General features: G+C 56.5%; 1 protein-coding gene across 2 annotated transcripts; it reads left to right on the plus strand.

Moving 5' to 3' along the window:
* Positions 1-640: 640 nt before the first annotated feature.
* NCF4 (neutrophil cytosolic factor 4) lies at positions 641-22,170 on the plus strand. Of its 2 annotated transcripts, none has more exons than XM_027070844.2 (10): positions 641-846; positions 5,815-5,899; positions 6,543-6,696; positions 8,341-8,411; positions 12,131-12,258; positions 13,395-13,452; positions 14,044-14,142; positions 20,062-20,192; positions 20,420-20,485; positions 21,942-22,170. In XM_027070844.2, the coding sequence occupies exons 1-10, from the start codon at positions 815-817 to the stop codon at positions 22,135-22,137; spliced, it is 1,020 nt and encodes a 339-aa protein (XP_026926645.1). In that variant the 5' UTR covers positions 641-814; the 3' UTR covers positions 22,138-22,170. The 2 variants fall into 2 exon arrangements, with proteins under 2 accessions (XP_026926645.1, XP_026926646.1); XM_027070845.2 differs by lacking the exon at positions 21,942-22,170 and adding an exon at positions 20,610-20,816.
* Positions 22,171-25,411: the final 3,241 nt, after the last annotated feature.

Genomic DNA, 25,411 nt, shown 5'->3' on the forward strand with positions numbered 1-25,411 from the left:
TGCAAGATGAAGGAGTTGAAGAGTTTAAGCAGGGAAAGACGTGATCAGGTAACATAAAGCTCACTGTGGCTGGCAGATCCAGAAAGGACTGGCTGGCTGTGGCAGGCCTGGGGATCTAGGGATGAGGGAAGTATAGCCCAGAGCTCCCCGGGGAAGGAGAGGACAGAAGCATAAACCGACACTCACCCTCTAGAGGACAGGTAACTGTGAGTGTGTGCTCTGCGGGGGAACCCAGGGAGGCTTCCTGGAGGGGGTGGCATTTGCCCTGGGCCTGAGGGATGGCAGGCAAGGTGGAAGCCAGCATCCCAGGCCTAAGGAATAGTTTGGGCAAAGGGTTGGCAGTGAAGGTGAGAAGGTTGGGCGTGACGCGCCAGAGGAGGAGAAGTCACTCTCCAAGTTCATGAGGCCCCTTGGTGGTTGAGTCAGCACTGGGACCCTGTCTCTGACGGAAGGGAGCGCTCCGGTGCCCCATGGAGGCCTGGCACCAAGAAATCCTATCAAGGAAGTTCTCAAAGCCCCAGAGTCAGTGGATTCCTGCGAACGCAGCATCCAAGGGTGGGCACTTCCCCAATTGCAGTGAAGCTATAGGGCGGGGAAGGGGAAGTGTGGGCCCCAGGCCAGACCTAGAGAGCCTAGAGGCGGAGCCTCTTCTAAGTGACAGAAGCAGGGGCGAGGCCTCCCCAGGGCCGTCTCCTGGGACCGCCTGGGACCACAGCAGAGACGCAGGGTGGCTAGAGGCAAGAGAGGTGAACGCGGCGTGGGCCCGCCTGGGTGAAAGACCCTTGCCACTCACGCCCTGGGAACACTGGCGGCCATGGCCGTGGCCCAGCAGCTGCGGGCTGAGAGGTGAGTGCAGGGGCGGAGCCCTCCCCGGGCCTCCTCGCTATTCCTTGCAGGCCTTGGGGGACAGAGGCCGACCCTCCTGCAGCCCTTTATTACCAAGGTCAAAAATTACGAGGCTGGAACTGAGTCAGAACCCAAGTGCTCGACCACGCAGATTCTTAGAAGTGTTTTTCAAGGAACCTTCCAGTTTTTGCTCACTTCCCTCAGGCGCAGATGAAGACGCCGAGGCCCAGAGAGGGGAAGTGACTTTCCCAGGGTCACACAGGAGTGTTGCATCTGGACAGGATCAGGTGTCCTGGGGCCCAGGCCGGGCTCACTGCTTTGCATGGCTTTTCATCTTCTGTTCAAACAGAATCACAGAATCTGGCTTCTTCCTCTTTACCCAGGGCCTGGCTCAGATGCCAGAAACCTTCTCTGACAGCCCCCTCGTTGCTCTTGGACCGCCGGCCTGGTTTCCTTTTTCCGCACAGTCCTTAAACTGCTTGCAGGACATTCTACACTCACTCCTTTGCTTCTGTCTCCCTGGCATCCCCATTAGAAGCAGGCTCCGTGACAGTATTTGTCCCCTGGTCACTGCCGTATCCCCAGCATGTACCACCTTTGAGCTGGAGAATGTCCCGGGATCCTTCGGGTCCAGTTGCTGTCATTGTACAGATGAGAAAAGATGAGGACCAAGGAGGATAAAGTACTTACTCAGGGTCACATGGAGCCCCGCCTCGTCAGGGCTTAGCTTCATCTCTCAGCAAGCCTGTGCTCTGAGCTGTGGGAGACCAGAGGACACAGGGCGTGGCTCCTGCCCTCGATGGGAGCAGCAGGTGACATCAGAAAAAAAGCACGCTGGGTGGTGGTGATGGGGCGGGCTTCTTTGGGGTCAAAGCGGGCAGCAAAGGGTCCACGGCGGCGTCTGGGGTTACAGGTGGAATTTCCAAAGGCTGAAGGTCAGAAGAAAGCTTGTCTGTGTGTGCGCTGATGGAGGGGTCGCAGAAGCAAGGGCTTGGAGGGTGGTGCAAGGGCTGGGTTTTCCCACCGGATTCCAGATTCTTCCTCCACGGCTCTCACTGGAGAGGAAGCTGAACACACAGGAAGTGGCTGCAGCGTGAAGCTCGTGGCACTTCCTGTTTCTTGGGGTACGTGTGTCAGAAGACAGGACGCCCCCCAAAGAGCTGGTCCCCCCAGACTGTGCTCCCTTCCTCCCATCCTCTGTTTCTGTCCCCAGAGGACGAAGGGGCGCCTGCCTCCCTCCCTTCTCGGGGCCATGGAGCCAGGTCCTGGGCCTCCCTGCCCCTCGGATGCCCTGGACGTGCTGTGCCTGAGGCCAGAGCAGAGGACACGAAGGGAAAGCGACAGTACAGCCGGGCTTTCTAAGACCTGAGACATCCAAAGTTGGAGAGGACTGCCTTGGGGTAGTGAGATGGGTCCCAACAAACATGTTTTAACCACTTCCTGAGTGCGGGAGCCACAAAACCCGAGCTAGCTGCCCCCTGAAGGTCTGTCCAGGCCTCAGCCCCCTCCCATCCGGGATCCAAAGTGGACTTTTCGCGAACGACACGAGTGCGTATGAACCCAGAGCATCCCCCGGCCCCAGAAGGCCCTGGGTTTACTTCAGCTCTGAGGGGTCCCAGCTGAGGTCTCCGGGGGAGCAGGTTTTCTAGGGTGACTCCCAGTCAGGATTGCTGCTCACCCCCCCAACTCTGCCCTGGTGCACAGCTTCCTAGCTCAGCCCCCCGCACACAGCAGGGTCACTCCCATGCTGACCCCCAGGGCACTTGCTAAAACACAGACACGGAAGCAGCCCTGTGGTGAGCACCTGCTATGTGTCCAGTGCTGTTCTGGGCACTGGGGGTGCAGCAGCGAGTAGGGTCCCTGCTTTCGTGGGGATTATCAGGCTGGGCTCATCACAGATGAGACCTCCTGACCCTCCAGGGGTCCCCATTTAACAGAGGGAGGAAGGAGCCCAGGCACAGAGGGGATTCTTCCCAAGGTCCCCGCTGGCAATGGCCGAGCAGGGACTCGGGGGTCACCTTCCCCCCCCCCCACGCCTTCCCACTCTGATGCCCATGCTGTCCCAGTGTAACCCCTTCCTCGCCCCCACCGCCCCGCCCCCAGCGCAAGGCACAGGGCCTTCGTGATGGGCCCTGCCTGTCTCCCTCGCTCTGTCTCTCCTTCCTTTCTGCTTCTCGCTGTGCGTTCCAACGGTGCTCAAACTGCCCCTTGCCCCGAAGTTCCTTGAACTTGCCCCCTCCTGCCTGCCTGGAGCCTTTGCACTCAGTTTCCCTTGCCTGTGGTCCTGTAGCTTGCCTGTGGTCTTCGCCTCCCGCTGGCCCAGCCCCACTTCTTCTGGGAAGCCCTCCCTGACTACCCTCGGTCTGCGCGAGCCGAGCCCTCCGACGGGTAGAGCGCCCTGCTCTTCTCTCTGGTGGACCTAAGTCCCATCTTCGAAGTACCTGCTTGCCAAGCTCTCTTGCCTGCTTCCCTGCCGATTCTCGGAGGGACTATAATAATGGCCGGCTCTGTTACAGCTCAAAACACCGTGTGCTTTTCCTTCCCGGCCTCTCTGACCATTGAAATGACATCATCATTCGTTCTGTGTCCAACTCTGGGTCCATGAGACCCAGAAGCCAGAAGCCACGTCCTAACGTGCTTAGGACACTGTCTGAGCTCCACTAGGTGCCGACAAGGGTGTGCTGTTATTATCGTTGCTGTTGCTGTTGTTGTGATTAGTACCTCAGACGGGGAAACTGAGGCTGGGAGGAGGGCTGGGATTTATCCAAGTGCCTGCAGCGAGCTGCGGGGGCAGCAAATAAGGGGGCAGGGTGGCGGCGTTCGGGAACAGAATTCTAGAGCCACACCGCTTAGGCTCAAATCCCAGCCTCTCGATTTCCTTGGGCAGGTTCCGTAGCTTCTGTGTGTGCCTCAGTTTCCCTGTCTGTAAAAAGGTTCCAGGAGAGCATCTGGCACATAGCACACACTCAGGAAACAGTTAAGTGTACTAACTGTTACCCAACCTTCCCGATTCGCTGCCCAGAGCCATTTCTAAGCTATGGTTCCTTCCTGTCCCCCTGTCATTGCATTGCAGTTGAATTACCCATGAAGCACACAGCCTCAAGGGAGAAAGTGGAGGAAGAAGCTTCTCCCAAGGGTGTTGGCCGCGGGGGGGGGGGGGGCATGTGTGGAAAGTGAGTGGGGGGGAGGGGCTGCCAGTGGTCACTGAGTTGCTCAGAGAGTGGCGGGGATTTCCTCTGCCTGCCCATTGTCACCCTGAGTCACCCCCCCCCCCCGGTGGCAGCCACCAGCGTCCCGAGGTAGCCGGAGGTCCCACGCAGCCCAGGCCCCATGAGGACCAGCAGCAGCTGCGACTGGGTGTGCAGACTGAGAAACCGACCTCCTCTGAGGGCGTCGGAAGTGGTCACCCCGCTCCCACTCCCACCCTGTCTCCCAGCTGCTCTGAACTCTGTGACCCCTGGCTGCTTTCTCTGTCCCCTTGGCTGGCTGTTTTCTCTTCCTCCAACGTCCCTCTCGGCCCCCTCTGCTCACAGTTTGCTCTTCCAGGGGGATCTTTACCGCGAGTCACGGGCATGTGGTTCTTAACCTCTCCTGCTGCAGCAGAGAGAGACCCACGCTCAAGCCCTCTGAGCTCCGGAACCACAGCGGCTCTTGCCAGACCTTGACCTGGGAGCCCAAGAGAGTCCCGCGTTAGCGTGCCCGGAACCGAGTCCAGCAACCCTGCTCCCCTGCCACTCATCCTCGTCAGAAAATGGGTGACACGTGGGCGTCACTCTTGACCCTGCCCTTTCGTTCACCTCTGCATCCAAATAGTCCCCAAACCCTGCTGGCCGTATGCCAGGAATGACTCACGAGTTGGTAGTGTGTCTATTAGAAATGTATGAGGCTGCTGGGCACAGAGAAACTGAGGGTACCTTAAACACACAGGGGCTTATTTTTTTTCACATGACAAGATGTCCAGAGGTAGGCCACAGCTGCTCGGTGACCCAGCACCAGAATCCCAGAATTCCTTTGGTCTCCTCGGGTCTCTGCCTCATGGATGCAATATGGCTGCTGTGGGTCCAGACGGCACATCTGTGTTTAGGGCAGGCTGAAGGGGAAAGGAGAGGAATCCCTGCCGGCCCGTCCCTTTCTCTGGATCAGGAAAGCAAACGCTCTCTGAGAGGCCCCTGCCCCAGATTTTCTCTTAGGTCTCATTGGCCAGAAATGGTCCCGTGGCTGGTCTCAGCTGCAAGGGAGGCTGGGAAATAGGAAGGAGGTTCTGAGGTGCGGCTCAGACCAATCATGGTCCGTCACCTTGAGGCCAGGCCCACCGCCACCCTAAAGAATTGGGGCTTGATTAGCAGGAGGAAGCAAGGGACACAGCAATGAGACATCGTCTGCCTAGGGTCGTGTCTCTGCGACTGTTCTTTCCACCTGTCCCCGCTGTCTGGCTCTGTCGCCATCGTTCCTCCATTGCACCGAGGCACTGCAGGGCCTCACAGTGGTGCTCTGTCCCTCCGGCCTCTGTCCTTTTCCTCTCCACACAGCTGACTCCACCCACACAAGCCCCGAGCCTGCTCCTCGGGCCTTGAAACCTTCTCATATGCTGTTCCCACTGCCTGGAAGGCCCTCCCGTGGTGGATTCCCCTTCAACCTTCTCTTCAACGACCTTCTGGACCTGGCTCAAACGTCACCTCCTCCCCAGGCTGGGCAGGATGAACCATTCTCCCTGTGGGACACGTGCTGACTTTGTTTACTCCCGTGACCCAGGCCTAGACCCGGAGGACGTGACTCGATGTGCGGCTCCTGGATGAATAGCGCAGCCACAGAGCAATTTGCTAGACTATGATACGGCTGCTGGCATATGGTCCCCTCTCCAAACGGGCTCACTCTCAAGGTCGGGTCCCGGAAGGGGTGTTGACACAGGCGACGGGCCGGCGGGCTGCAGGTGGTAACCAGGCTTTCTTTCCCTCCCCCCTCCCTCAGCGACTTTGAACAGCTTCCCGATGACGTAGCCGTCTCGGCCAACATCGCCGACATCGAGGAGAAGAGGGGCTTCACCAGCTACTTTGTAAGAGAGACCCTGACCTTCGGCCTCTGACCTCTAAACCTCCAATTCTCATCCCTTAACTTCTAGCCTTGGGCTTTGCAACAGGGTGATTTGCCTCCAGGGGACATTTGGAAGTAAATGTCTTTTTGTAAGACTAGTTTTTTTTTTTTTCAAGTTTATTTACTTTGAAAGAGAAACATACACAGAGAGAGAGAGAAGGGGAGAGAAATCCCGTGCGCACACGCGAGCAGGGGAGGAGCAGAGAGAAAGAGAGGGACAGAGAGAATCCCAAGCAGGCTCCTCGCTGTCCGCGCAAAGCCGGGGACGGGGCTCGATCCCACAAACCTTGAGATCGTGACCTGAGCCGAAACCCAGAGCCGATCGCTTAACCGACTGAGCCCCCCGGGCGCCCCTGGTAGTAAATACCTGGAGACATTTTTGATGATTACCACTTGTGGGGGGTGCCACCGGTGGGACAGAGCCCAGAGAGGCCTCTCAGCACCCTGGGGTGCACAGCACAGCCCCCCACCACAGAGAAGGGTGGCCCCCAGTGTGATACCGAGGTTGAGCAACGCTGCTCTGATCCTAGCACCTTCGAACCCCGCCCCCTCCCCCCCCCCATCTGGCCCTGGCCGCCCTCCACCCTGGCCTGTGTCCTCTCCAGGTTTTTGTCATCGAGGTGAAGACTAAAGGAGGATCCAAGTATCTCATCTACCGCCGTTACCGCCAGTTCTACGCCTTGCAGAGCAAGCTGGAGGAGCGCTTTGGGCCCGAGAACAAGACCAGCCCGTTCACCTGCAGCCTGCCCACACTTCCGGGTAGGCCCCTGGCTGCGGAGCTGGGAGCCCGGCCCCGCGACACAGCCTCCACCCGCCGCCGATCCCTCCAGCTCCATTCAGCCCCCACGCAAACCCTTCAGTCCGAGGCCCCTCCCGGCAGTCGCGGGCTGCCCCCTCCGGCCTCACGGCCCTCGCCCTCCTGTGCTCTGATGAAACGGCCACCCTGTTTCAGCCATCCCCGCCTTGTCCATCCCACGGACTCGCGAGCGCCCCCTCTCGCCCGGTCCGAGAGCTGCCCTCTGACCACAGGCCCCTTCTGGCGCCGGTTCCCCTGAGCTTCCTCTCCCTCGCCCTCCCCTCTCCTCCCCGGAGGCTGTGGGCAGCTCATCGCTGCTTCTGGACAGTCCCCTCCCCCCTCGCCTCCTGGCCTTTCTCCCCGGCTCTGTCCGAGCACGCACCCCGCACCCCGGGCAGGCGCAAATCTCTGGCCACAGGGTACCTGCCCTCTTGAGCCCTGCAGGGGTGTAGGGTGCTGGGTGCTGTCCCCCAGGGTGCCCCCCCCCCCCCCGGCTTCTCTCTTCCTCCTTCAGAGCCAGTTCTGCTCACGCCTGGCCCATCACTTCTCTGGGGCTGCCAGGGACAGGAACCCTCCTGCTCCTGCCCCCCCCCCCCCCAGGCTCCAGCACGCTTTGTCCCCCTCTCTGTGTGTGGCTTTCCCCTGACAGCATATCCGGGGCCTCCTAGTACTCTCGCCTTCTCCCAGTTCACTTCCAACCTCACCCCTGCTCCTCCAGCTCCTTACACAATCTGTGCCCCCTGCTGCCCCTTGGAAGGTGGGCCTTCTGTGCGGCACCACCTCCCCTCCAGACACCCTCCCCCGAACCAGGTAATCTGAACTCTGACCTTAACTGCTCCCTTCTTGCTGCTGAGTCCCAGCCGCCTCCCGACCCCAGACCTCAGTCACTGTCCCCCTACTACTAGCTGGACACCAGCTCCTGCCCATCTCACAGGTGGCAGGAGTCAGACATTCACCTTCTGGTGGGAGTTCTTCCAGTAGACGGTTCTACCGGGGGGCCCCACCTAAGGCGCCTGGAGAGGACATGTGTCTTGGGTCAGCCATCATCTGTTTCCCGATCCCCCTAAACACGCTGCCTTGCTTTTGAGGAATGACCCCTTCATCTACCCAACAAATATTGATTGATTTGGGCCTCGTTGGCATCTTAGGAGCCCCCTGAGAGTTCAAGAATTTTGATGCCCGAGTCCCACCCCCGGAGCCCCTGATTTAATAATCCCGGGCGAGTCCTATGACAATGAGATTCTTAAATGCTCCTCGGGTGACTTCGATGTGTAGCCAGGGTTGAGGACCCCTGTGTTAGGTTGTGGGATCCAGCTGAGAACTAAGCAAAGTTCCCCTTCTCTTGGAGCCAAGAATTGTGTGTGTGTGTGTGTGTGTGTGTGTGTGTGTGTGTGTAGGAACAGGCAGTAAAGAAACAAGTAAAATATCAGCTGGAAACAGTGCAACCCAGCTGAAAGCAAGCTGAAAGGCAGTGTGGACTGGAGGGGCCTCTTGAGCGCCGCTGAGACAGTGGGGAGGGTTCCTGGCCTCGGGGGGCGGTGCAGCTCGGGGCCCAGAGACCATATGCTCGGGCCAGGCTCCCAGGACAGCTCTTTGCACTTCCTCAGCCAAAGTGTACGTGGGTGTGAAACAGGAGATCGCTGAGATGCGGATTCCTGCCCTCAACGCCTACATGAAGGTAACCGTGGGGCCGTGCCGCCTGGGCACCTGGGAGGGCATCTGGGAGGGTATCAGGGAGGGCACCTGGGAGGGCATCAGGGAGGGCACCTGGGAGGGCATCTGGAAGGGCACCTGGGGGGGCATCAGGGAGGGAATCAGGGAGGGCACCTGAGAGAGCATCTGGGAGGGCACCTGGGAGGACCTGGGAGGGCATCTGGAAGGGCACCTGGGAGGGCATCTGGGAGGACACCTGGGAGGGCATCAGGGAGGGCACCTGGAAGGGCACCTGGGAGGGCATCTGGGAGGGCACCTGGGAGGGCATCTGGGAGGACACCTGGGAGGGCATCAGGGAGGGCACCTGGAAGGGCACCTGGGAGGGCATCTGGGAGGGCACCTGGGAGGGCATCTGGGAGGACACCTGGGAGGGCATCAGGGAGGGCACCTGGAAGGGCACCTGGGAGGGCATCTGGGAGGGCACCTGGGAGGGCATCAGGGAGGGAATCAGGGAGGGCACCTGAGAGAGCATCTGGGAGGGCACCTGGGAGGACCTGGGAGGGCATCTGGAAGGGCACCTGGGAGGGCATCTGGGAGGATACCTGGGAGGGCATCAGGGAGGGCATCTGGGAGGATACCTGGGAGGGCATCTGAGAGGGCACCTGGGAGGACATTTGGGAGGGCATCTGGGAGGGTATCCGGAAGGGCACCTGGGAGGGCATCAGGGAGGGCACCTGGGAGGGCATGTGGAAAGGCACCTGGGAGGGCATCAGGGAGGACACCTGGGAGGGCATCAGGGAGGGCACCTGGGAGGGCACCTGGGAGGGCATCTGGAAGGGCACAGAGAGGAAAGCAGCCCATGTACCATCCCTGAGCACAGCTGTGGGGTTGCTTCTCCTGCTCCAATGGCCCCCATCTTCAATCCTTAAAGGCCTGGCCTGGGGGGAGAAATAGGTTGTGTTCTCAGAGCTCCAGGGGGTGGGGCAGAGGCAGTGGAGAAGGTACAGGAACCGCACTGTGAATCGACCAATCTGATGTCTGTGCCAAGTGTCCTGATAGCGAGCTGAATAGGATTGAGTGTGTGCCCCCGAGGTACCTGCTGCCCAGTGGGGGACACGGAGAGGTGGGTCACGAAATCACAGAACCGTGGCCTGTGTAACGGAGGCGTGAGGGACCGGGGCCCCAGCTCTCTCACATGGCCCCTTTGTATGAACTGGAGAAAGGCCCTCCCTTGCCAAGGCACGGGCTTGTGTTAGTTGCATTCACGAGCCTTGCCCAGGTGCCCTTGGATACTCCCCAACCTTTAAATTGTCTGCATCCCTAGGAGATGGAAGCAAAGAGATAGAAGCATCTTGAAGGCTGAGACCAGGCTGGTTAGGAAAGCCCTTCTACCAGTCAGGGCTGTGCAAGAAAGCGGCGGGTTTCCTCATGAGGTAGTGAGCACCCTGTCACTAGAGGCATCCAAGCCACGGCTTGATGGCAACCTTAGGAAACGCCAGAGGGGAGCCCTCCTCCTAGCACAGAGGCCCCCTCACAGTCAGTGAGGCCTCCCCCTCCTCTTCTACCTCTACACCTACGGAACTAGGCGTCTTCAGTCTTCGCTCTGACACTGACCGTTTGGGTGATTTGGGCCAAGTAACTCATCCTCTCTGGGCCTGGGTTTCCTCACCTGTGAAATGCGGCGGTGCCTCCAGCTCTCTGGTCTCCTGGGGGAGGAGTGATGTTGGGAGCTTCCAGAATGTGAGAGATCATAACTCCTAGCGGAGTGAACGGCAGGAGGAGCTCAGAGGAGGTGGGAGGCAGGAGGAGGTGACCCCTGCCCTCTCCAGTGGCTGCAGGAATCCTGGGCTCTGGGCAGAGAAGAGGGAGGGTGGGAAGCCCCTCGGCTGCCGCACTGGAGGCATCTCCCCTCAAGGGGGCGCTGTGACGCCTGCTCCCTCAGGGTGGCTGGAGGCTCCTGTCTTCCTGCAGGGTAGGAGAGGGGTGAGCTCTTGGTGGGGGGAAGGGATGAGGCTGTGGAGCTGGGCCTCTTGGTCGCACATCTGGGCTGGAGGGTCCCCTCTCTGCCTATCTCTGTGTGATTTGGTTCCTTAGAGCCCAGGGGCCCATCAGTGCAGGAATCTCTGCTACGGTTCAGGGCCGGGGAGCTCACTACCACTCTTCCCTGCTCATCTCCTTGGACAGTTATTAGAAAAATCCGATTCCTTGTAACTTGCACCGCTGTCTCACCACTGTCCGTGTGGAGAATATGGATCATGTGATAATGACACCTGCCTGGAAGGCTGTGGGGCGCTTTGCCAGGAGGCTCTTGATATACATTTGTAGGGTAGACGAACAGGCTGACTTACTTCCCTCAGTTACTTGTGAGTTGGATGCTATTATCCCGATTTACAGATGGGGGAGTGGAGGCACCGCGAGGTGGAGCCACGCATTGGGTGCCATAGAGCAGCCAGAGAGGAGGGCTGAGATCTGAGCTCACGTCTCTGGGACGCCAGGGCTGTGCTTTCGCCCTCTGTGCTACGTTGTGATAGAAGTAACAGCAGCGATGATCATGTCCAACTTTGATGGGGCTCTTGCTAGATGCCCGGTCGTGTTGTAAGCGTTGTGCACCTGTTCACTTTTTTAATCCTTACACCATCCCACGAGGCAGGTGCTATTAGCATCCGCCTTTTATGCATGAGCATATGGAGGCAACCTTAGCCAGGGTCACCCAGCTGGTGAGTGGGACTTGATCCCAGGGGTGGCCTGGCTCAGTCTGTACCTTTAACCCCATCTCTAGGCTGCCTCCCAGCCCTCCCCATGTGACAGCTGTGTCCTGTCTAGGCTCTGCAGTCCTGGTTCCTCTGGAACCTGGTTCCTGGTTCCTCCTGGCCCCTCCCCATCCTGCTGCCTCAATGGGATTCTCGGGAGGGGGCTGGGTGCCTCTGGAGCCATGGCACCCAAAGCTGACCACAGAGCTCCTGGGGACCTATGCGTTGTCCAGCTTGGGGGGGGGGGATGACCCTGCCAGATTCTGGGTACTCTGCGTCCTCACAGCCTTAGGACCTTTGCGTTGTGGCCAGTGTACCCAGCATCAAATGGAGTGAGAGTCCCGACTCCTCGCCTTCCCAGCTCTGCCAACTGGGTCTGGCACTTTGCTTCTCCAAACCTCAGTTTCCCCAACTCTGATAGGAGATGAAGTATCAGAAAGCATTTTTTAGGCTGTAATGCCACCAACTGTTGTTGGTTTGGGTCATTTGAGGCATCCTTCCTCCCACTATCGTCTCATTTTCATCTCGAGAATGGGCGTCGGTAGCAGATGGCTCTGGGGGCCCCAGCTCTGTCGCTTGCCAGGCCAGGTGGCCTTGGGCAGGTCCCCTAATCTCCCTGACACTAACTTTCAGGCTTTTTATGAGATGGGGCGAAGCCATGTGGTGTGGCACTGAGTGCAGTTCCTAGACTGTCACCGCCACGTCATCGTACCTGTCGTCACCATTGTTGTGTCTGGAGGCCTTTAAGGTCTTTCCGAATGAACTGTTCTTAAACCAGCTGGTTCCCTCCTGATCTCGAGCCCAGGAGTAAAGCTTATGAGATGTTACACGTCTTGGACGAAATGAAATGTGTCCTGTTGCCGTGCTTGGGCAGAGCCAGCGTTAATAGAGACGGGGGGGACCAGTGTGGGGGACGGGGATGGAGCAGACAGGCTGGGATGTCCAGACCTTTCTGCTGACCCCCCACCTGTGCTGTCTCCTCTCTCCAACACAGAGCCTCCTCAGCCTTCCCATCTGGGTGCTGATGGACGAGGACGTCCGGATCTTCTTCTACCAGTCATCCTATGACGCGGAGCAGGTACCCCAGGCGCTGCGCCGGCTCCGGCCACGCACCCGGAAAGTGTAAGTGACCAGCCCCTGTGCTCTCTGGGCCAGAGCCCTGGGCCACCTCCTCTTAACCAGGATCTCTGCCCCAGATGCCCCTGCTGCAAAGGTACTTCTTTTCCCTGGAGGAAGAGAAGAACCAGAGATCAGTTCTATCCCTGAACACCCCAGGATGTTCAGGTGGTTAGATGAGCTTGGAAAACCAAGCACGGGCCTGGAGGGATAGGAGGCGGGTGCATTTTGATGTGTGTGACAGGGCGGACCGGAGGACAGGGGCTGGACCACTGACAGGGAGAGTTTGGAGCCACAGCACCCACGGGGGATGCCGCAGGGCTCTGGGTGCCTGGAGAGAGTGGGGAGAGGGAGGGAAAGGGGGAGCTGCTCTCTCTGCAGACCTTCTCAGAGCCTTTCCTGGGATGCCCTGCCCCCCCACACACACTCAGTTGCAGCTCCTGGTGTATCACACTGGTCCCCAGGGGGGCGCTGCTGCTCCCTCTCTGATTCCAAACAGCCCGCTACTCCCTTCCAGCCCCCTCCTCAGCAGGAAATAATCATGGAGAATCCAAGCCACTGAAATAAGGCTGGGTTTCGAAAGCCAGGCTTCTGCTGCTGCTAAGAATTCCAGGGACAGGGCTCCTGAGCCCTGGCCTCCCTCCCAGCTCCTCCCTCCCTCCTCAGGCCAGTATCTCTGAGTGTCCTCTTGGTGCCTGGCCATCTCCCCACGCATGCAGGCAGGCATGGTCTCAATGTCACCTGAGCCACGCGGCCCTGCCCCCAGAGCCCTGGAGCAGTGCACCTCTCCAACCCGCTTCCTTGGTTGAAAAATTAGAGGTTGGGGGTGGGGAGTAGTAGGAAGAACAGATGTGAAAGCGTTGGTAAGTTAGAGCACCAAGCAAATGTGTGTCTTCCTCCCCACCTCCTTGCTGAGCCTCTGTTTCCTGGCCCACAAAAGGAGATACAATCCCTCCCCCAGCGACAGCGGGAACCAGGGAGTGAGTGTGATGGTCAGAGGAGCAATTGTAGCTGCATTTTTGACATCCTCCCCCTCCCCCGCCTTTCCCACCCCTGATGAGGGGCTCCTCTGAGCACAGAAGCAGGGAGCCAGGCCCTGAGAGAACCAGGCGGGCTGACAGGCCTCCCTTCTCTCTCCACAGCAAGAGTGAATCCCCACCAGGCGCCCTCTTTGACCGCATGGCCGCTCCGAGAGCAGAGGTAACCCCCCGACCCTGGGGCCGGGCCTCCCATCTCACCTCTGGGCTCCACCTTTGGCCACTGTGCCCCCACTCTGGGTGCCCTTTGTGTGCCTTTGTGTGTTCCTGTCAGCCCAGCTGACAGGAGCTGGTGTGGAGAGCATGAGGGGAATGCGGCCATCCATCATCCATTCAGCAAGCTTTCCTGGCCTCCTCCAGACCAGCCCCACCCTGGGGACTAAAGCCTCAGAAATGACTCACACAAGGCCCTGCCCTCAAGGAGCTCACAGCTCCCTGAGGACACACGTGTGGAAACAGTGTGGACTGGGGCCCACACTGGGGGGCCGAGGAAGGTGCTCAACCCCGGGGGGTTTGGATGCTTGCCTGTCTGTGCTCATCCCACCAGGTCTGGAAGGAGCACGTTCTGGATTCAGAGAGACCTGGCTTCTAATCCTGGTTCCTCCATGAACAAATGAGTGGTCTCAGACAAGTCACTTATCCTCCTTGAGCTAGTCTCCTCAACCATTAACTGGGACCCTGAGGCATGTGGAGCACAGTAGTAGGAATTCATGGAGTGCTTCCTCCGTCCTGCCTTACTCCATTCTTCTCCCAGGCCCTGTTTGACTTCACTGGGAACAGCAAACTGGAGCTGAATTTCAAAGCTGGAGATGTGATCATCCTTCTCAGTCGGATCAATAAAGACTGGCTGGAGGTGAGGTTGGGGTGAGAATGGGATGAGGTTGGAGGTGAGGTTGGAGGAGAGGTTGGAGATGAGGTTGGAGGTGAGTTTGGAGGTGAGGTTGGGGTGAGGATGGGGGTGAGGTTGGAGGTGAGGTTGGATGAGAGGCTGGGGTGAGGTTGGTGGTGAGGTTGGGGTGAGGATGAGATGAGGTTGGAGGTGAGGTTGGAGGTGAGGCTGGAGGTGAGGTTGGAGGTGAGGCTGGGGGTGAGGTTGGAGGAGAGGATAGGGGTGAGGCTGGGGGTGAGTTTGGAGGTGAGGTTGGGGTGAGGATGGGGGTGAGGTTGGAGATGAGGTTGGAGGAGAGGCTGGGGGTGAGGTTGGTGGTGAGGTTGGGGTGAGGATGAGATGAGGTTGGAGGTGAGGTTGGAGGTGAGGTTGGGGTGAGGATGGGGGTGAGGTTGGAGGTGAGGTTGGAGGAGAGGCTGGAGGTGAGGTTGGATGTGAGGTTGGGGTGAGGACGAGATGAGGTTGGAGGTGAGGTTGGAGGTGAGGCTGGAGGTGAGGTTGGAGGAGAGGCTGGGGGTGAGGTTGGATGTGAGGTTGGGGTGAGGATGAGATGAGGTTGGAGGTGAGGTTGGAGGTGAGGCTGGAGGTGAGGTTGGAGGAGAGGCTGGGGGTGAGGTTGGATGTGAGGTTGGGGTGAGGATGAGATGATGTTGGAGGTGAGGTTGGAGGTGAGGCTGGAGGTGAGGTTGGAGGTGAGGCTGGGGGTGAGGTTGGAGGAGAGGATGGGGTGAGGCTGGGGGTTAGTATGGAGGTGAGATTGGAGGTTAGGCTGGAGGTGAGGCTTGAGGTGAGGCTGGAGGAGAGGTTGGAGGTGAGGTGGGAGGTGAGTTTGGAGGTGAGGTTGGGGTGAAGATGGGGGAGAGGTTGGAGGTGAGGTTGGAGGTGAGGCTGGAAGTGAGATTGGAGGAGAGGTTGGGAGTGAGGCTGGAGGAGAAGCTGTGGGTGAGGCTGGAGGAGAGGCTGGGGTGAGGTTGGAGGTGAGGCTGGGGGTAAGTTTGTAGGTTGGGTTGGAGATGAGGTTGAAGGTGAGGTTGGAGGAGAGGCTGGGGGTGAAGCTGGAGGAGAGGCTGGCGGTGAGGTTGGAGATGAAGCTGAGGGTGAGGTTGGAGGTGAGGTTAGAGATGAGGCTGGAGGTCAGGTTGGAGGAGAGGATAGGGGTGAGGCTGGGGGTGAGGTTGAGGTGAGGTTGGAGGTGAGGATAGGATGAGGTTGGAGGTGAGGTTGGAGGTGCGATTGGAGGAGAGGCTGTGGGTGAGGTTGGAGGTGAGGTTGGAGGAGAGACTGGGGGTGAGGTTGGAGGTGAGGTTGGGGGTGAGGCTGGGGGTGAGGTTGGAGGTGAGGTGGAGGAGAGTTTGGAGATGAGGCTGGAGGTGAGGTTGGAGGTGAGGCAGGGGTGAGATTGGAGGTGAGGCAGGGGTGAGGTTGGAGGTGATGTTGGAGATGAGGCTGGGGGTGAGGTTGGAGGTGAGGTTGGAGATGAGGCTGGAGGTGAGGTTGGAAGAGAGGATAGGGGTGAGGCTGGGGGTGAGGTTGAGGTGAGGTTGGAGGTGAGGATAGGATAAGGTTGGAGGTGAGGTTGGAGGTGAGTTTGGAGGAGAGGCTATGGGTGAGGTTGGAGGTGAGGTTGGAGGTGAGGTTGGGGTAGGTTGGAGGTGAGATTGGAGGAGAGGCTGGGGGTAAGGTTGGAGGTGAGGTTGAGGTGAAGTTGGGATGAGTTTGGAGGTGAGGCTGGGGGTGAGGTTGGAGGTGAGGTTGGAGGTGAGGCTGGAGCAGAGGCTGAGGGTGGGGTTGGAGATGAGGCTGGGGGTGAGGTTGGAGGTGAGGCTGGAGCAGAGGTTGGGGGTAGGGTTGGAGGAGAGGCTGGGGGTTAGGTTGGAGGTGTGGTTGGAAGAGAGAATGGTGGTGAGGATGGGGATGAGGTTGGAGGTGAATTTGGAGGTGAGGTTGGAGGTGAGGATGGGATGAGGTTGGAGGAGGGGATGGAGATGAGGTTGGAGGTGAGGCTGGGGGTGAGCTTGGAGGAGAGATTGGGGGTGAGGCTGGAGGTGAGGCTGGGGGTGAGGCTGGAGGTGAGGCTGGAGGAGAGGTTGGAGGTGAGGTTGGAAGTGAGGATAGGGGTGAGGCTGGGGGTGAGGCTGGAGGTGAGGCTGGGGGTAAGGCTGGAGGTGAGGCTGGAGGTGAGGTTGAGGTGAGGTTGGGGTGAGGATGGGGGTGAGGTTGGAGGTGAGTTTGGAGGTGAGATTGGAGGAGAGGCTCAGGGTGAGGTTGGAGGTGAGCCTGGAGGTGAGATTGGAGGAGAGGCTGGGGGTGAGGTTGGAGGAGAGGATGGGGTGAGGATAGGGTTGAGGTTGGAGATGAGGTTGGAGTGGAGGCTGGGGGTGAGGCTGGAGGTGAGGCTGGAAGAGAGGTTGGGGTGAGGTTGGAGGAGAGGATGGGGGTGAGGATGGGGATGAGGTAGGAGGTGAGTTTGGAGGTGAGTTTGGAGGTGAGGATGGGATGAGGTTGAAAGAGAGGTTGGAGTTGAGTTTGGAGGTGAGAATGGGATGAGGTTGGAAGGGAGGTTGGAGGTGAGGTTGGAGGAGAGGATAGGGGTGAGGCTGGAGGTGAGGTTGGAGGTGAGGTTGGGGTGAGGTCAGAGGTGAGGATTGAGGTGAAGATGGGATGAGCCTGGAGGTGAGGCTGGGGGTGAGGTTGGAGGTGAGGTTGGAGGTGAGATTGGAGGTGAGTTTTGAGGTGAGGTTGGAGGTGAGGATAGGATGAAGTTGGAGGTGAGGTTAGATGAGAGGCTGGGAGTGAGGCTGGAGGTGAGGTTGGAGGTGAGGTTGGGGTGAGGATGGGGGTGAGTTTGGTAGTGAGGTCGGAGAAGAGGCTGGGGGTAAGGTTGGAGGTGAGATGGGAGGTGAGTTTTGAGGTGAGGTTGGAGGTGAGGATAGGATGAAGTTGGAGGTGAGGTTAGATGAGAGGCTGGGAGTGAGGCTGGAGGTGAGGTTGGAGGTGAGGTTGGGGTGAGGATGGGGGTGAGTTTGGTAGTGAGGTCGGAGAAGAGGCTGGGGGTAAGGTTGGAGGTGAGGTTGGGGTGAGGATGGGATGAGGTTGAGGTGAGGTTGAGGTGAGGCTGGAGGTGAGATTGGAGGAGAGGCTGAGGTTGAGGCTGGAGGGGAGGCTGAGGGTGAGGTTGGAGAGAGGCTGGGGTGAGGCTGGAGGTGAGGTTGGAGGTGAGTCTGGAGGTGAGGCTGGATGGGAGGCTGGGAGTGAGGTTGGGGTGAGGATGGGGGTGAGGTTGTAGGTGAGATTGGAGGAGAAGCTGGGGGTGAGGTTGGAGATGAGGTTGGAGGAGAGACTGGGGGTGAGGTTGGAGGTGAGGTTGGAGGTAAGATTGGAGGAGAGGCTGTGGGTGAGGTTGGAGGTGTGGTTGGAGGTGATTTGGGGTGAGGTTGGAGGTGAGGTTGGAGGTGAGGCTGTGGGTGAGGTTGGAGGTGTGGTTGGAGGTGATTTGGGGTGAGGTTGGAGGTGAGATTGGAGGAGAGGCTGTGGGTGAGGTTGGAGGTGAAGTTGGAGGTGATTTGGGGTGAGGTTGGAGGTGAGGTTGGAGGAGAGGCAGGGGTGAGATTGGAGGTGAGGCAGGGGTGAGGTTGGAGGTGAGGTTGGAGGAGAGGCTGGGGTGAGGTTGGAGGTGAGGTTGGAGGAGAGGCTGGGGGTGAGGTTGGAGGTGATGCTGGAGGAGAGGTTGCAGATGAGGCTGGAGGTGAGGTTGGAGGTGAGTCTGGAGATGATGTTGTTTCAGGTCTCCTGGCCGGGGTCAGAGGAGGCAGGGTCAGGGAAGGCCCCAGGGAAGAGATACCGTCTGAGGGTCACCCGGGAAGTCCAAGCAGCTGGGTGGAGGTAGCCTGAGGAATACAGCCAGGGGGAGGCAGGTGTGTGAGGGGAACAAAAGATCCCGGAGACCACACCTGCCTTCGGTTCTGACCCCAAAGGACAGTTGCTCCAGGCCAGTCGATTGACCTACTGAACCGACTATCTTGGTCTATCACAGGGTTTCTCCCCAGTGGCGCTGTTGACATTTGGGGCCCGATTGGCGTGGGGCCATCCTGTGCACTGCAGGGCGTTCCGCCGCATCCTTGGCCTCCGCTCACCAGATGCCGGCAGCACCCCTGCAGTTGACAGTCAAATCCCTCCAGACATTTGGCTCGGGGTGGGGGAGGCTGCAAAATCAGCCGCAACTGGGACGCGCTAGTGGGTCATCTGGGAGAATTGTCCTAACCGTCGTGCGGCAAGAAGAGAGAGTGATACAGAGCGTAAGCTCCGGGGTCGGCCTGCCTGGTGTCCTTTCCTAGTTGTTTTTAACTAGCTTTGCGTCCCTGGGAACCTTGCTCAACCCTGTGGTTTCCTTTTCCGTAAATGGAGAGAGCTGGCAATTTCTTCCTAGCGGTCCTGGGAGGGCCGGCCGAGGCGCAGCTGTTCGGGGCTTGGCCCACAGAGGGCCTCCGTGTGTGGCATCTGGCCGGTGCCGGGGCTGCTGGGAAAGTGAAATGAGACTCTGACACCAGAGTCCGTCTTGACTGTTGCTTCATCCCCGCAGGTGGCATGTGGGGCCCCCCCCAGGGGTGATTAGTGGATGGAGATGGGAGGTCCTGGCCTGCTTCTGGCCATTCTGGTTGGATCCTGCTGCCCTTAAAGTTCCCTTTGGTCGAGGCTCCTGAGGCCGGGGGGCGGCTGAAGGAGATTGTGGAACGGGCCCCAGGGGTTCTTGAGGGGGAGGGGAGGGTCACTGGTGTCCAGGAGCTAGACAGGGGCAAGGACCATTGGTCTGGCCGACTTGGCAGCTTTGATCTTAGCCCCCGTCCTGGAGCTGTGTCTCGGGACTCAGCGGCTCTTACAGCTGTTGGGCATTGCTGGCCACTCTCCAGACCCAGAAAATGTCTGTTGCCTTCCTGTTTTCTGAAAAGTTCTGTGTGTGAGTATGCTGGACGACTTCCGGCCTCAGGTCAAGGGGAGGGTCAGGGGAGGAGCGAGGGGGACTGCTTGGAGCCTCAGTTTACATGTCTGTGAAATGGGATGTGGATGATGTCTCTTCCAAAGGCTTGTCAAGATTAAGAGAACAGGTGGCAGTGGCTGGGTCTTGGCCTGGAGCTCAGGAGAGAAACCTGGGCCAGAGAGAGAGTTCTGGAAGTCTGATCTAGAGCAGGCACTCGGTGCAGGAATGAGCGAAGAGAGCCACACCCCTTGATCTCCCTCCTCTGTTCTGTTTTCCTCCTTAACACCCGTGGCCATTGGCTCAGCGTGGAGCTCACCGAGCTCCCTGCACGTTGACTGTCACCCCCCATTATGATGTGGCTCCCAGAGGGAGGGCAAGCACCCGCCGTCCATTCTTTTTTTTAAGTTTTTTTTTAATGTTTATTTATTTCTGAGACAGAGAGAGACAGAGCATGAGTGGGGGAGGGGCAGAGAGAGAGCAGGCTCCAGGTTCTGAGCCATCAGCACAGAGCCCGATGCAGGGCTCGAACTCACGAACCGTGAGACCATGACCTGAGCCGAAGTTGGTCGCTCAACCGACGGAGCCACCCAGGCGCCCCGAACCCGCCATCCATCCTGAGTGCCCAGAGTGTGCCACCTGGCTGGTGCTGGTGACGTCTGTGAACCAATGACCGAATTAGGTGAAAGCAGCTTTCCAGATGAAGCGAGATCTTGACTATTGTTCTATTCTGGGACAGAAATAGAAGTCTTCTTGGGGTCAACAGCACGGTGACCTGGGTCACTTATTCTCCTACCTTTGCATATGCCCTGTCTGCATAATGACAAGGGTGCCGGGGCGGGGCGGGGCTCGAAGTTGGGCGCTGCTGTCTCCCTTCCCACTGTCAAGGCGGCCCCTTCTTCCCTCCTCAGGGCACCGTCCGGGGAGCCACGGGCATCTTCCCACAGTCGTTCGTGAAGATCCTCAAGGACTTCCCGGAGGAAGACGACCCCACCAACTGGCTCCGCTGTTACTACTATGAGGACACCATCAGCACCACCAAGTTCGTGGCCTGTCCACCCTCCCTGCCCCTCCCCACCGCCACCCCAGCCCCCCGCATCGCACTCTGGGCTCTGAGACCTCCCCTCACCCAACTGAAAGCCTCCAGGGGCTCCAGATAAGCCATGACTCGGTAACAGGATGCCAAGACCCAGAGGGGTCCCGCCAGCCTCGTTCCCATGTCCCTCTTCCGGCCTGATGCCCCCTCACCGCTGCCTGTTGTCCCCTTAGGGACATCGCGGTGGAGGAAGACCTCAGCAGCACTCCGCTATTCAAGGACTTGCTGCGGCTCATGAGGTGAGTGGCTGGAGGGGGACGGGGTGGCGGCGGGGGGGTGCGTCAGAGACCCCGGAGGAGAGAACAGAGGGGCAAACGCAGTGCGTTAAGGTTCATCTGCTTTGCCTTCTTGTTTCGGCCCCAGCCCAGCCCCGCAGGGCAGATGTCAGCTCCCCATGACAGAGCCGAGCGGGGGTCCTCAGAGACGTACGGGGCCTTAGACGAGGTCACACGGCCTGTGAGTGCGGATTTGCAGCTAGAGCCAGCTGGCAAAAGACCTGGGGGCTTGGGGCCTCCACCAACAGAGAGGACCACCACCTCCCAAGGTCCAGCGTGTCCACGGACCCTTCTTTTACAGAATGGAAATAACATTGGTCGGTTCCCGACCATGAGAGTCATTCCTGTTAATTACATGTATATGTATTTATATACATATACATATACATATACATATACATATACATACATATACATATATATACATATACATATATATACATATACATATATACATATACATATACATGTAATTAACGTCAGAAATGGCAGGAGGGTATAAAGAAGCAGAATCACCTCGGGCATCGCTCCGCTCATCATTAGGCGCGCATCCAGATGTCTCCAGGGCACATTGCCACCCCCTAAATGTGGCATTAGCTGGCCACGTGGTGTCATTCTGGGGGTGCACCAGAATGAATGCAGCCACCTCTCCTCGGCTGTTTATGTTACCCCCGCTTCCTTACGCCCATAAATCATGCTCTGGTTCTCGCGTTTGGTGATCTGCTCAATAGTCCCCTCAGGATGAGTGTCTAGGGGTGGAATTTCGGAATTAAGGTGTTTGCAAGTCTGTTAGGTCTCCCATCCCTTTGTCGTATTCCCCATAGGAAGGTTATATCACGTGAGTTCGAGCCCCGCGTCGGGCTCCGTGCTGACAGCTCGGAGCCTGGAGCCTGCTTCGGGTTGTTCTGTGTCTCCCTCTCTCTCTCTGCCCCTCCCCTGCTCACGCTCTGTCTCTCTCTCTCTCTCAAAACCAAATAAACATTAAAAATATTTTTTTAAAGGTTACATCACTTTTCACTTTCGCCAGCCAAGTCCACCCCATGTCAGACAGTCCCAGTCCCTCAAGAGACCTTCCTCCACGGCGGCACACAGCTCTTGGGGGCTTTATGCTCTCTACTCTGTGCCCGGCCAAACCCACCCCTCGGCCTCACGTTGGTTCTTAACTCTTCACGTTTGTGCACAAGGCACTTCAGGCCGTGCCACGAATTTGTGGCGAAAGCCTCTTCTCCCCTGTAGGTCTCAGTGTCCCCATCTGTGCAGTGGGAGGTTGGACCCCATGGATGATAAAGCCTGTGCCAACCTCTGACCCCTTCGGATTCTTAGATCCTGGCTTTAAACCTCCGTCAGCCTCCTCTCTCTGTCCCTACGCTTCGGCCTAAGGCCGCTGGACCTCTTATTAACCGTGGCCATTCCCACCCAGGCAGGAGTTCCAGAGGGAGGACATCGCCCTCAATTACCGGGATGCCGAGGGGGACCTCGTTCGGCTGCTTTCAGATGAGGATGTGGCGCTCATGGTGCGACAGGCCCAAGGTCTCCCCTCCCAGAAGCGCCTCTTCTCCTGGAAGCTACATGTCACCCAGAAGGATGACTACAAAGTCTACAACACTGTCCCCTGAGCTGATGGGGACTAAACAAATAATAAATAAATAAATAAACTTTAAAAATAAATACAGGTATCTATTTATTTTTGGGAAAGAGAGAGAGAGAGAGCAAGCAGGGGAGGGGCAGAGGGAGAGAGAGAGAGACCCAAGCAGGCTCTGCACTATCAGCACGGAGCCCAACACGGCCCGAACCCAGGAACCGTGAGACCATGACCTGAACCAAGATCAAGAGTTGGACGCGTTACCGACCGAGCCACCCAGGCGCCCCTCAAAGTATCTTTAAAGTACATTCCTCAGGAAGAAGACAGTGGATCCTCGAGGGACGGGCTGAGCTGCATGAACACATGATAAGCAAAAGCAGCGATAAGTATCGTGGATTCGTCTTGGGTTGACTGAGCCAAGCTGAAACGCAAGAGATTCAGAAGGGGAGCGCAAAGCAGCAGGAACTTCTTTTTAGTCCAGAGATGCCACTGCCGTTCATGCACACGGGTCCTTCTGTGCTGCTTCACGCTTTGGAACTTCAGAACACAGAAGTCAAAGAGAAGATCCCGAAGCAGTGAGAGAATGTTGCAATGGCCACAAAAGAACAACACTGAAAACGATAGCAGGCTTCTCGGTAACACGCTCAGTGTCAGGTTCCCGATCCCGGGCTGGGTGTGTGTTTAGCTCCCTGCCACAGGGCACCAGTTTCTTTGGGTTCCTGTTTGTCCTTGCTTCTCTCACGGCACATGCATCTTCTGTCTTTGACAGCCCTTGTCACTCGACCGGACACAGATACAGCAGCATCATATAGAAGGTTTGACCAGGGGCACCTGGCCGACTCTCTTGGTTGAGCGTCGACTTCGTCTCAGGTCACAATCGCGGTTTGTGAGTTCGAGCCCTGCGTTGGGCTCTGCGCTGACAGCTCAGAGCCTGGAGCCTGCTTCAGATCTGTGTCTCCCTCTCTCTACCCCTCTTCCTCTCATGCTCTGTCTCTCTCTGTCTCTCAAAAATGAATAAACGTTAAAAAAATTTAAAATAAAACAAATTTAAGGTTTAACCAGCTCCCATGATTGAAGGAGATTAAATCCTCAAGGTAAATCTCTCGTTCCCTTTTCCTAGTGGTCTTGCCTCTCTGATGGAATCCTGAGATACATATGCATATAAATTCAAATAAGTGTTCTCAATATAAGTGAAAAATAACTTCTCATTTCCATGGTTAAAAAAAAGACAGAATTAAAATACTGGATGATAATAATCATACATGCACTGGGAGAGGTGGAATTAAAGCGTTCCCAGGTGCTTACACTATCCATAACCAGAGTTAAACTTTGTTTAACATTAGGCTTTGCCAAATTAAGCGTGCATGGTAAAATTCCAATGAAAATTATCCAAAGACTAGAAAGAGAACATATGTATTTCATTTACATCAAAATGAATAGGAAAAAAGGAAATCAATTTAAAAGAGGCAAGAAATGGGGCGCCTGGCCGGCTCAGTCAGGGGATCGTGGGACTCTTGATCTCGGGGTTGTGACTTCAAGCCCCATGTTGGGTGTAGAGATGACTTAAAAAGAAAACCTTAAAAAAAAAAGCGAGACAAGAAAGAGGAAAAAAGAGGTAGATTTCAAAAGCCACTTGTCCAAATACATCATTTTGATACTTGAAATGTGTATGGACTCAATGCACCAATTAAGAGATTGTCAGATTAGAGTTTTTAAAAACTAAGTCCATGTAAGTGTCATACACATGAGAGACTCACATAAAATCTAAGGATGTGGAAACGTCGAAAGCAAAAGCATACAAAAAGATATTCCTGACAACTGCCAAGCCAAAGACAGCTTAGTGTCAGGGAAGGGGATGTCTCTACAGACCCACAGTCTTTTTTTGCATAAATTTAGTGACAGCCCTTGACCCTAAACTGATAGTTATGCTTACCAGCCACACTGGTATACTTTGTTGCTTTGGAGAGGAGGTGTGATTTTTTTCCTTTATTTTTGACTTTATGTTAACTGAAGTACCAAAATGTCAAAATCGGAGGTAAAAAAAGTTTTGCTGATACCCAAGCTGCTGAAAACTGCATAGGGGGGTTGCTATGATATTAACTGACTGGAACTTTGACACTGATCAATTGACAGTGGGGAGGAAACTGATGACGACCCACCAGTTGGTTACACCCTATGGACTTTTCTTGGTATGCAAAGGGCTATAGGTACACACAGGATACTTTTGGAACTAACCGGGAAAAAGCCAACATGTGCCATCTTGGAAAAGTATATACAACTTGTTCATTATCATGCAAACAAGGCAACATGGGTAACCAAAGAACTGTTTTCTGATTGACTAGTAACGGCTTTGCACCAGGGGTGCAAACTCACTGCAGGCATTCTGGATTGGAAAAAAAGAATTATAAGATGTTATCATCATTTCTGGAAAACTGCTCTGCACGCCTCCTTCCTGAGCTTCTCACGAAAACCACTGTTTCAGCTTTTATGTCTCCCCAGTGAGATGTGCCCGAGTACAAAGAATTTTAGAGCAAAGATAAACACTTTTTTTTTCAGACTGTGCTGTGCGCTTGTTATAATCACAGAGCCTAAGACTCCATGACTTCTTAAAAAGAATTTACTCTTAAGAATGTTATTTACACAGTTGCCCGTGCTTGCATTGATGATCACAAATCAACAATTCCCAGGTACTCGACAGAACTGCTGTCTACAGCAGTATTTGAAAAATGAACCTGCCTTAAGGGCTTGGGAGACTTTTTATGTGACTGATGAGAAGATGGTAATATCAGACTTCGTACCTGCACAAGAAGTTTATCAGCCTAAAATGGAAGTAACGAGGAGGTGATGTCAAAGAAATGGTAAATTCTATGGCTCATCTATCGTTCATTCTTGGCATGATGGGGAAATTCCTGAAGTGGTGTTACATACAGATAAGAGTTGACTGTGACCATGAGGGTGCTGATGATATGAGGGACACAGATGAAATCATGCCCCTTGCCAAGGTGGTGAATATTTGTGATTGGGGAATAGCCTTGAACATTCTGCAATTAGTAACGTGTAGAAGGTAAAATGGCAAATTACCCAACTAGAAATAGACTTCTAGGAAGAAATCGAAGTTAACGGATACTCACTAAAAAGAGTATCAATTGCAATGCTGCTTCTTCATTTGAGAATCTTATTCCTGACTCATCAAGTATCCAATAGGAAAATGATGGCATCCTCAAATTAGGATGATCCAAGGAGTGTTTAATAAAGGAACTACTTACAAAGGTAGATGCAGCATGTGGGAAACCAGAAAGAATGGCTCA

The sequence above is a fragment of the Acinonyx jubatus genome, chromosome B4 (genome assembly GCF_027475565.1).
Source record: "Acinonyx jubatus isolate Ajub_Pintada_27869175 chromosome B4, VMU_Ajub_asm_v1.0, whole genome shotgun sequence".
NCBI classification, from domain to species: Eukaryota; Metazoa; Chordata; class Mammalia; order Carnivora; family Felidae; genus Acinonyx; species Acinonyx jubatus.

Bases quoted from the DNA above. Each gene is read 5' to 3' on its own strand.
- NCF4 (XM_027070844.2), top strand. From the start codon at position 815: ATGGCCGTGGCCCAGCAGCTGCGGGCTGAGAG. The intron at 5,900-6,542 runs GTAAGAGAGACC...TGTCCTCTCCAG, and splicing joins GGGGCTTCACCAGCTACTTT to GTTTTTGTCATCGAGGTGAA. The intron at 20,193-20,419 runs GTTCGTGGCCTG...TTGTCCCCTTAG, and splicing joins GACACCATCAGCACCACCAA to GGACATCGCGGTGGAGGAAG.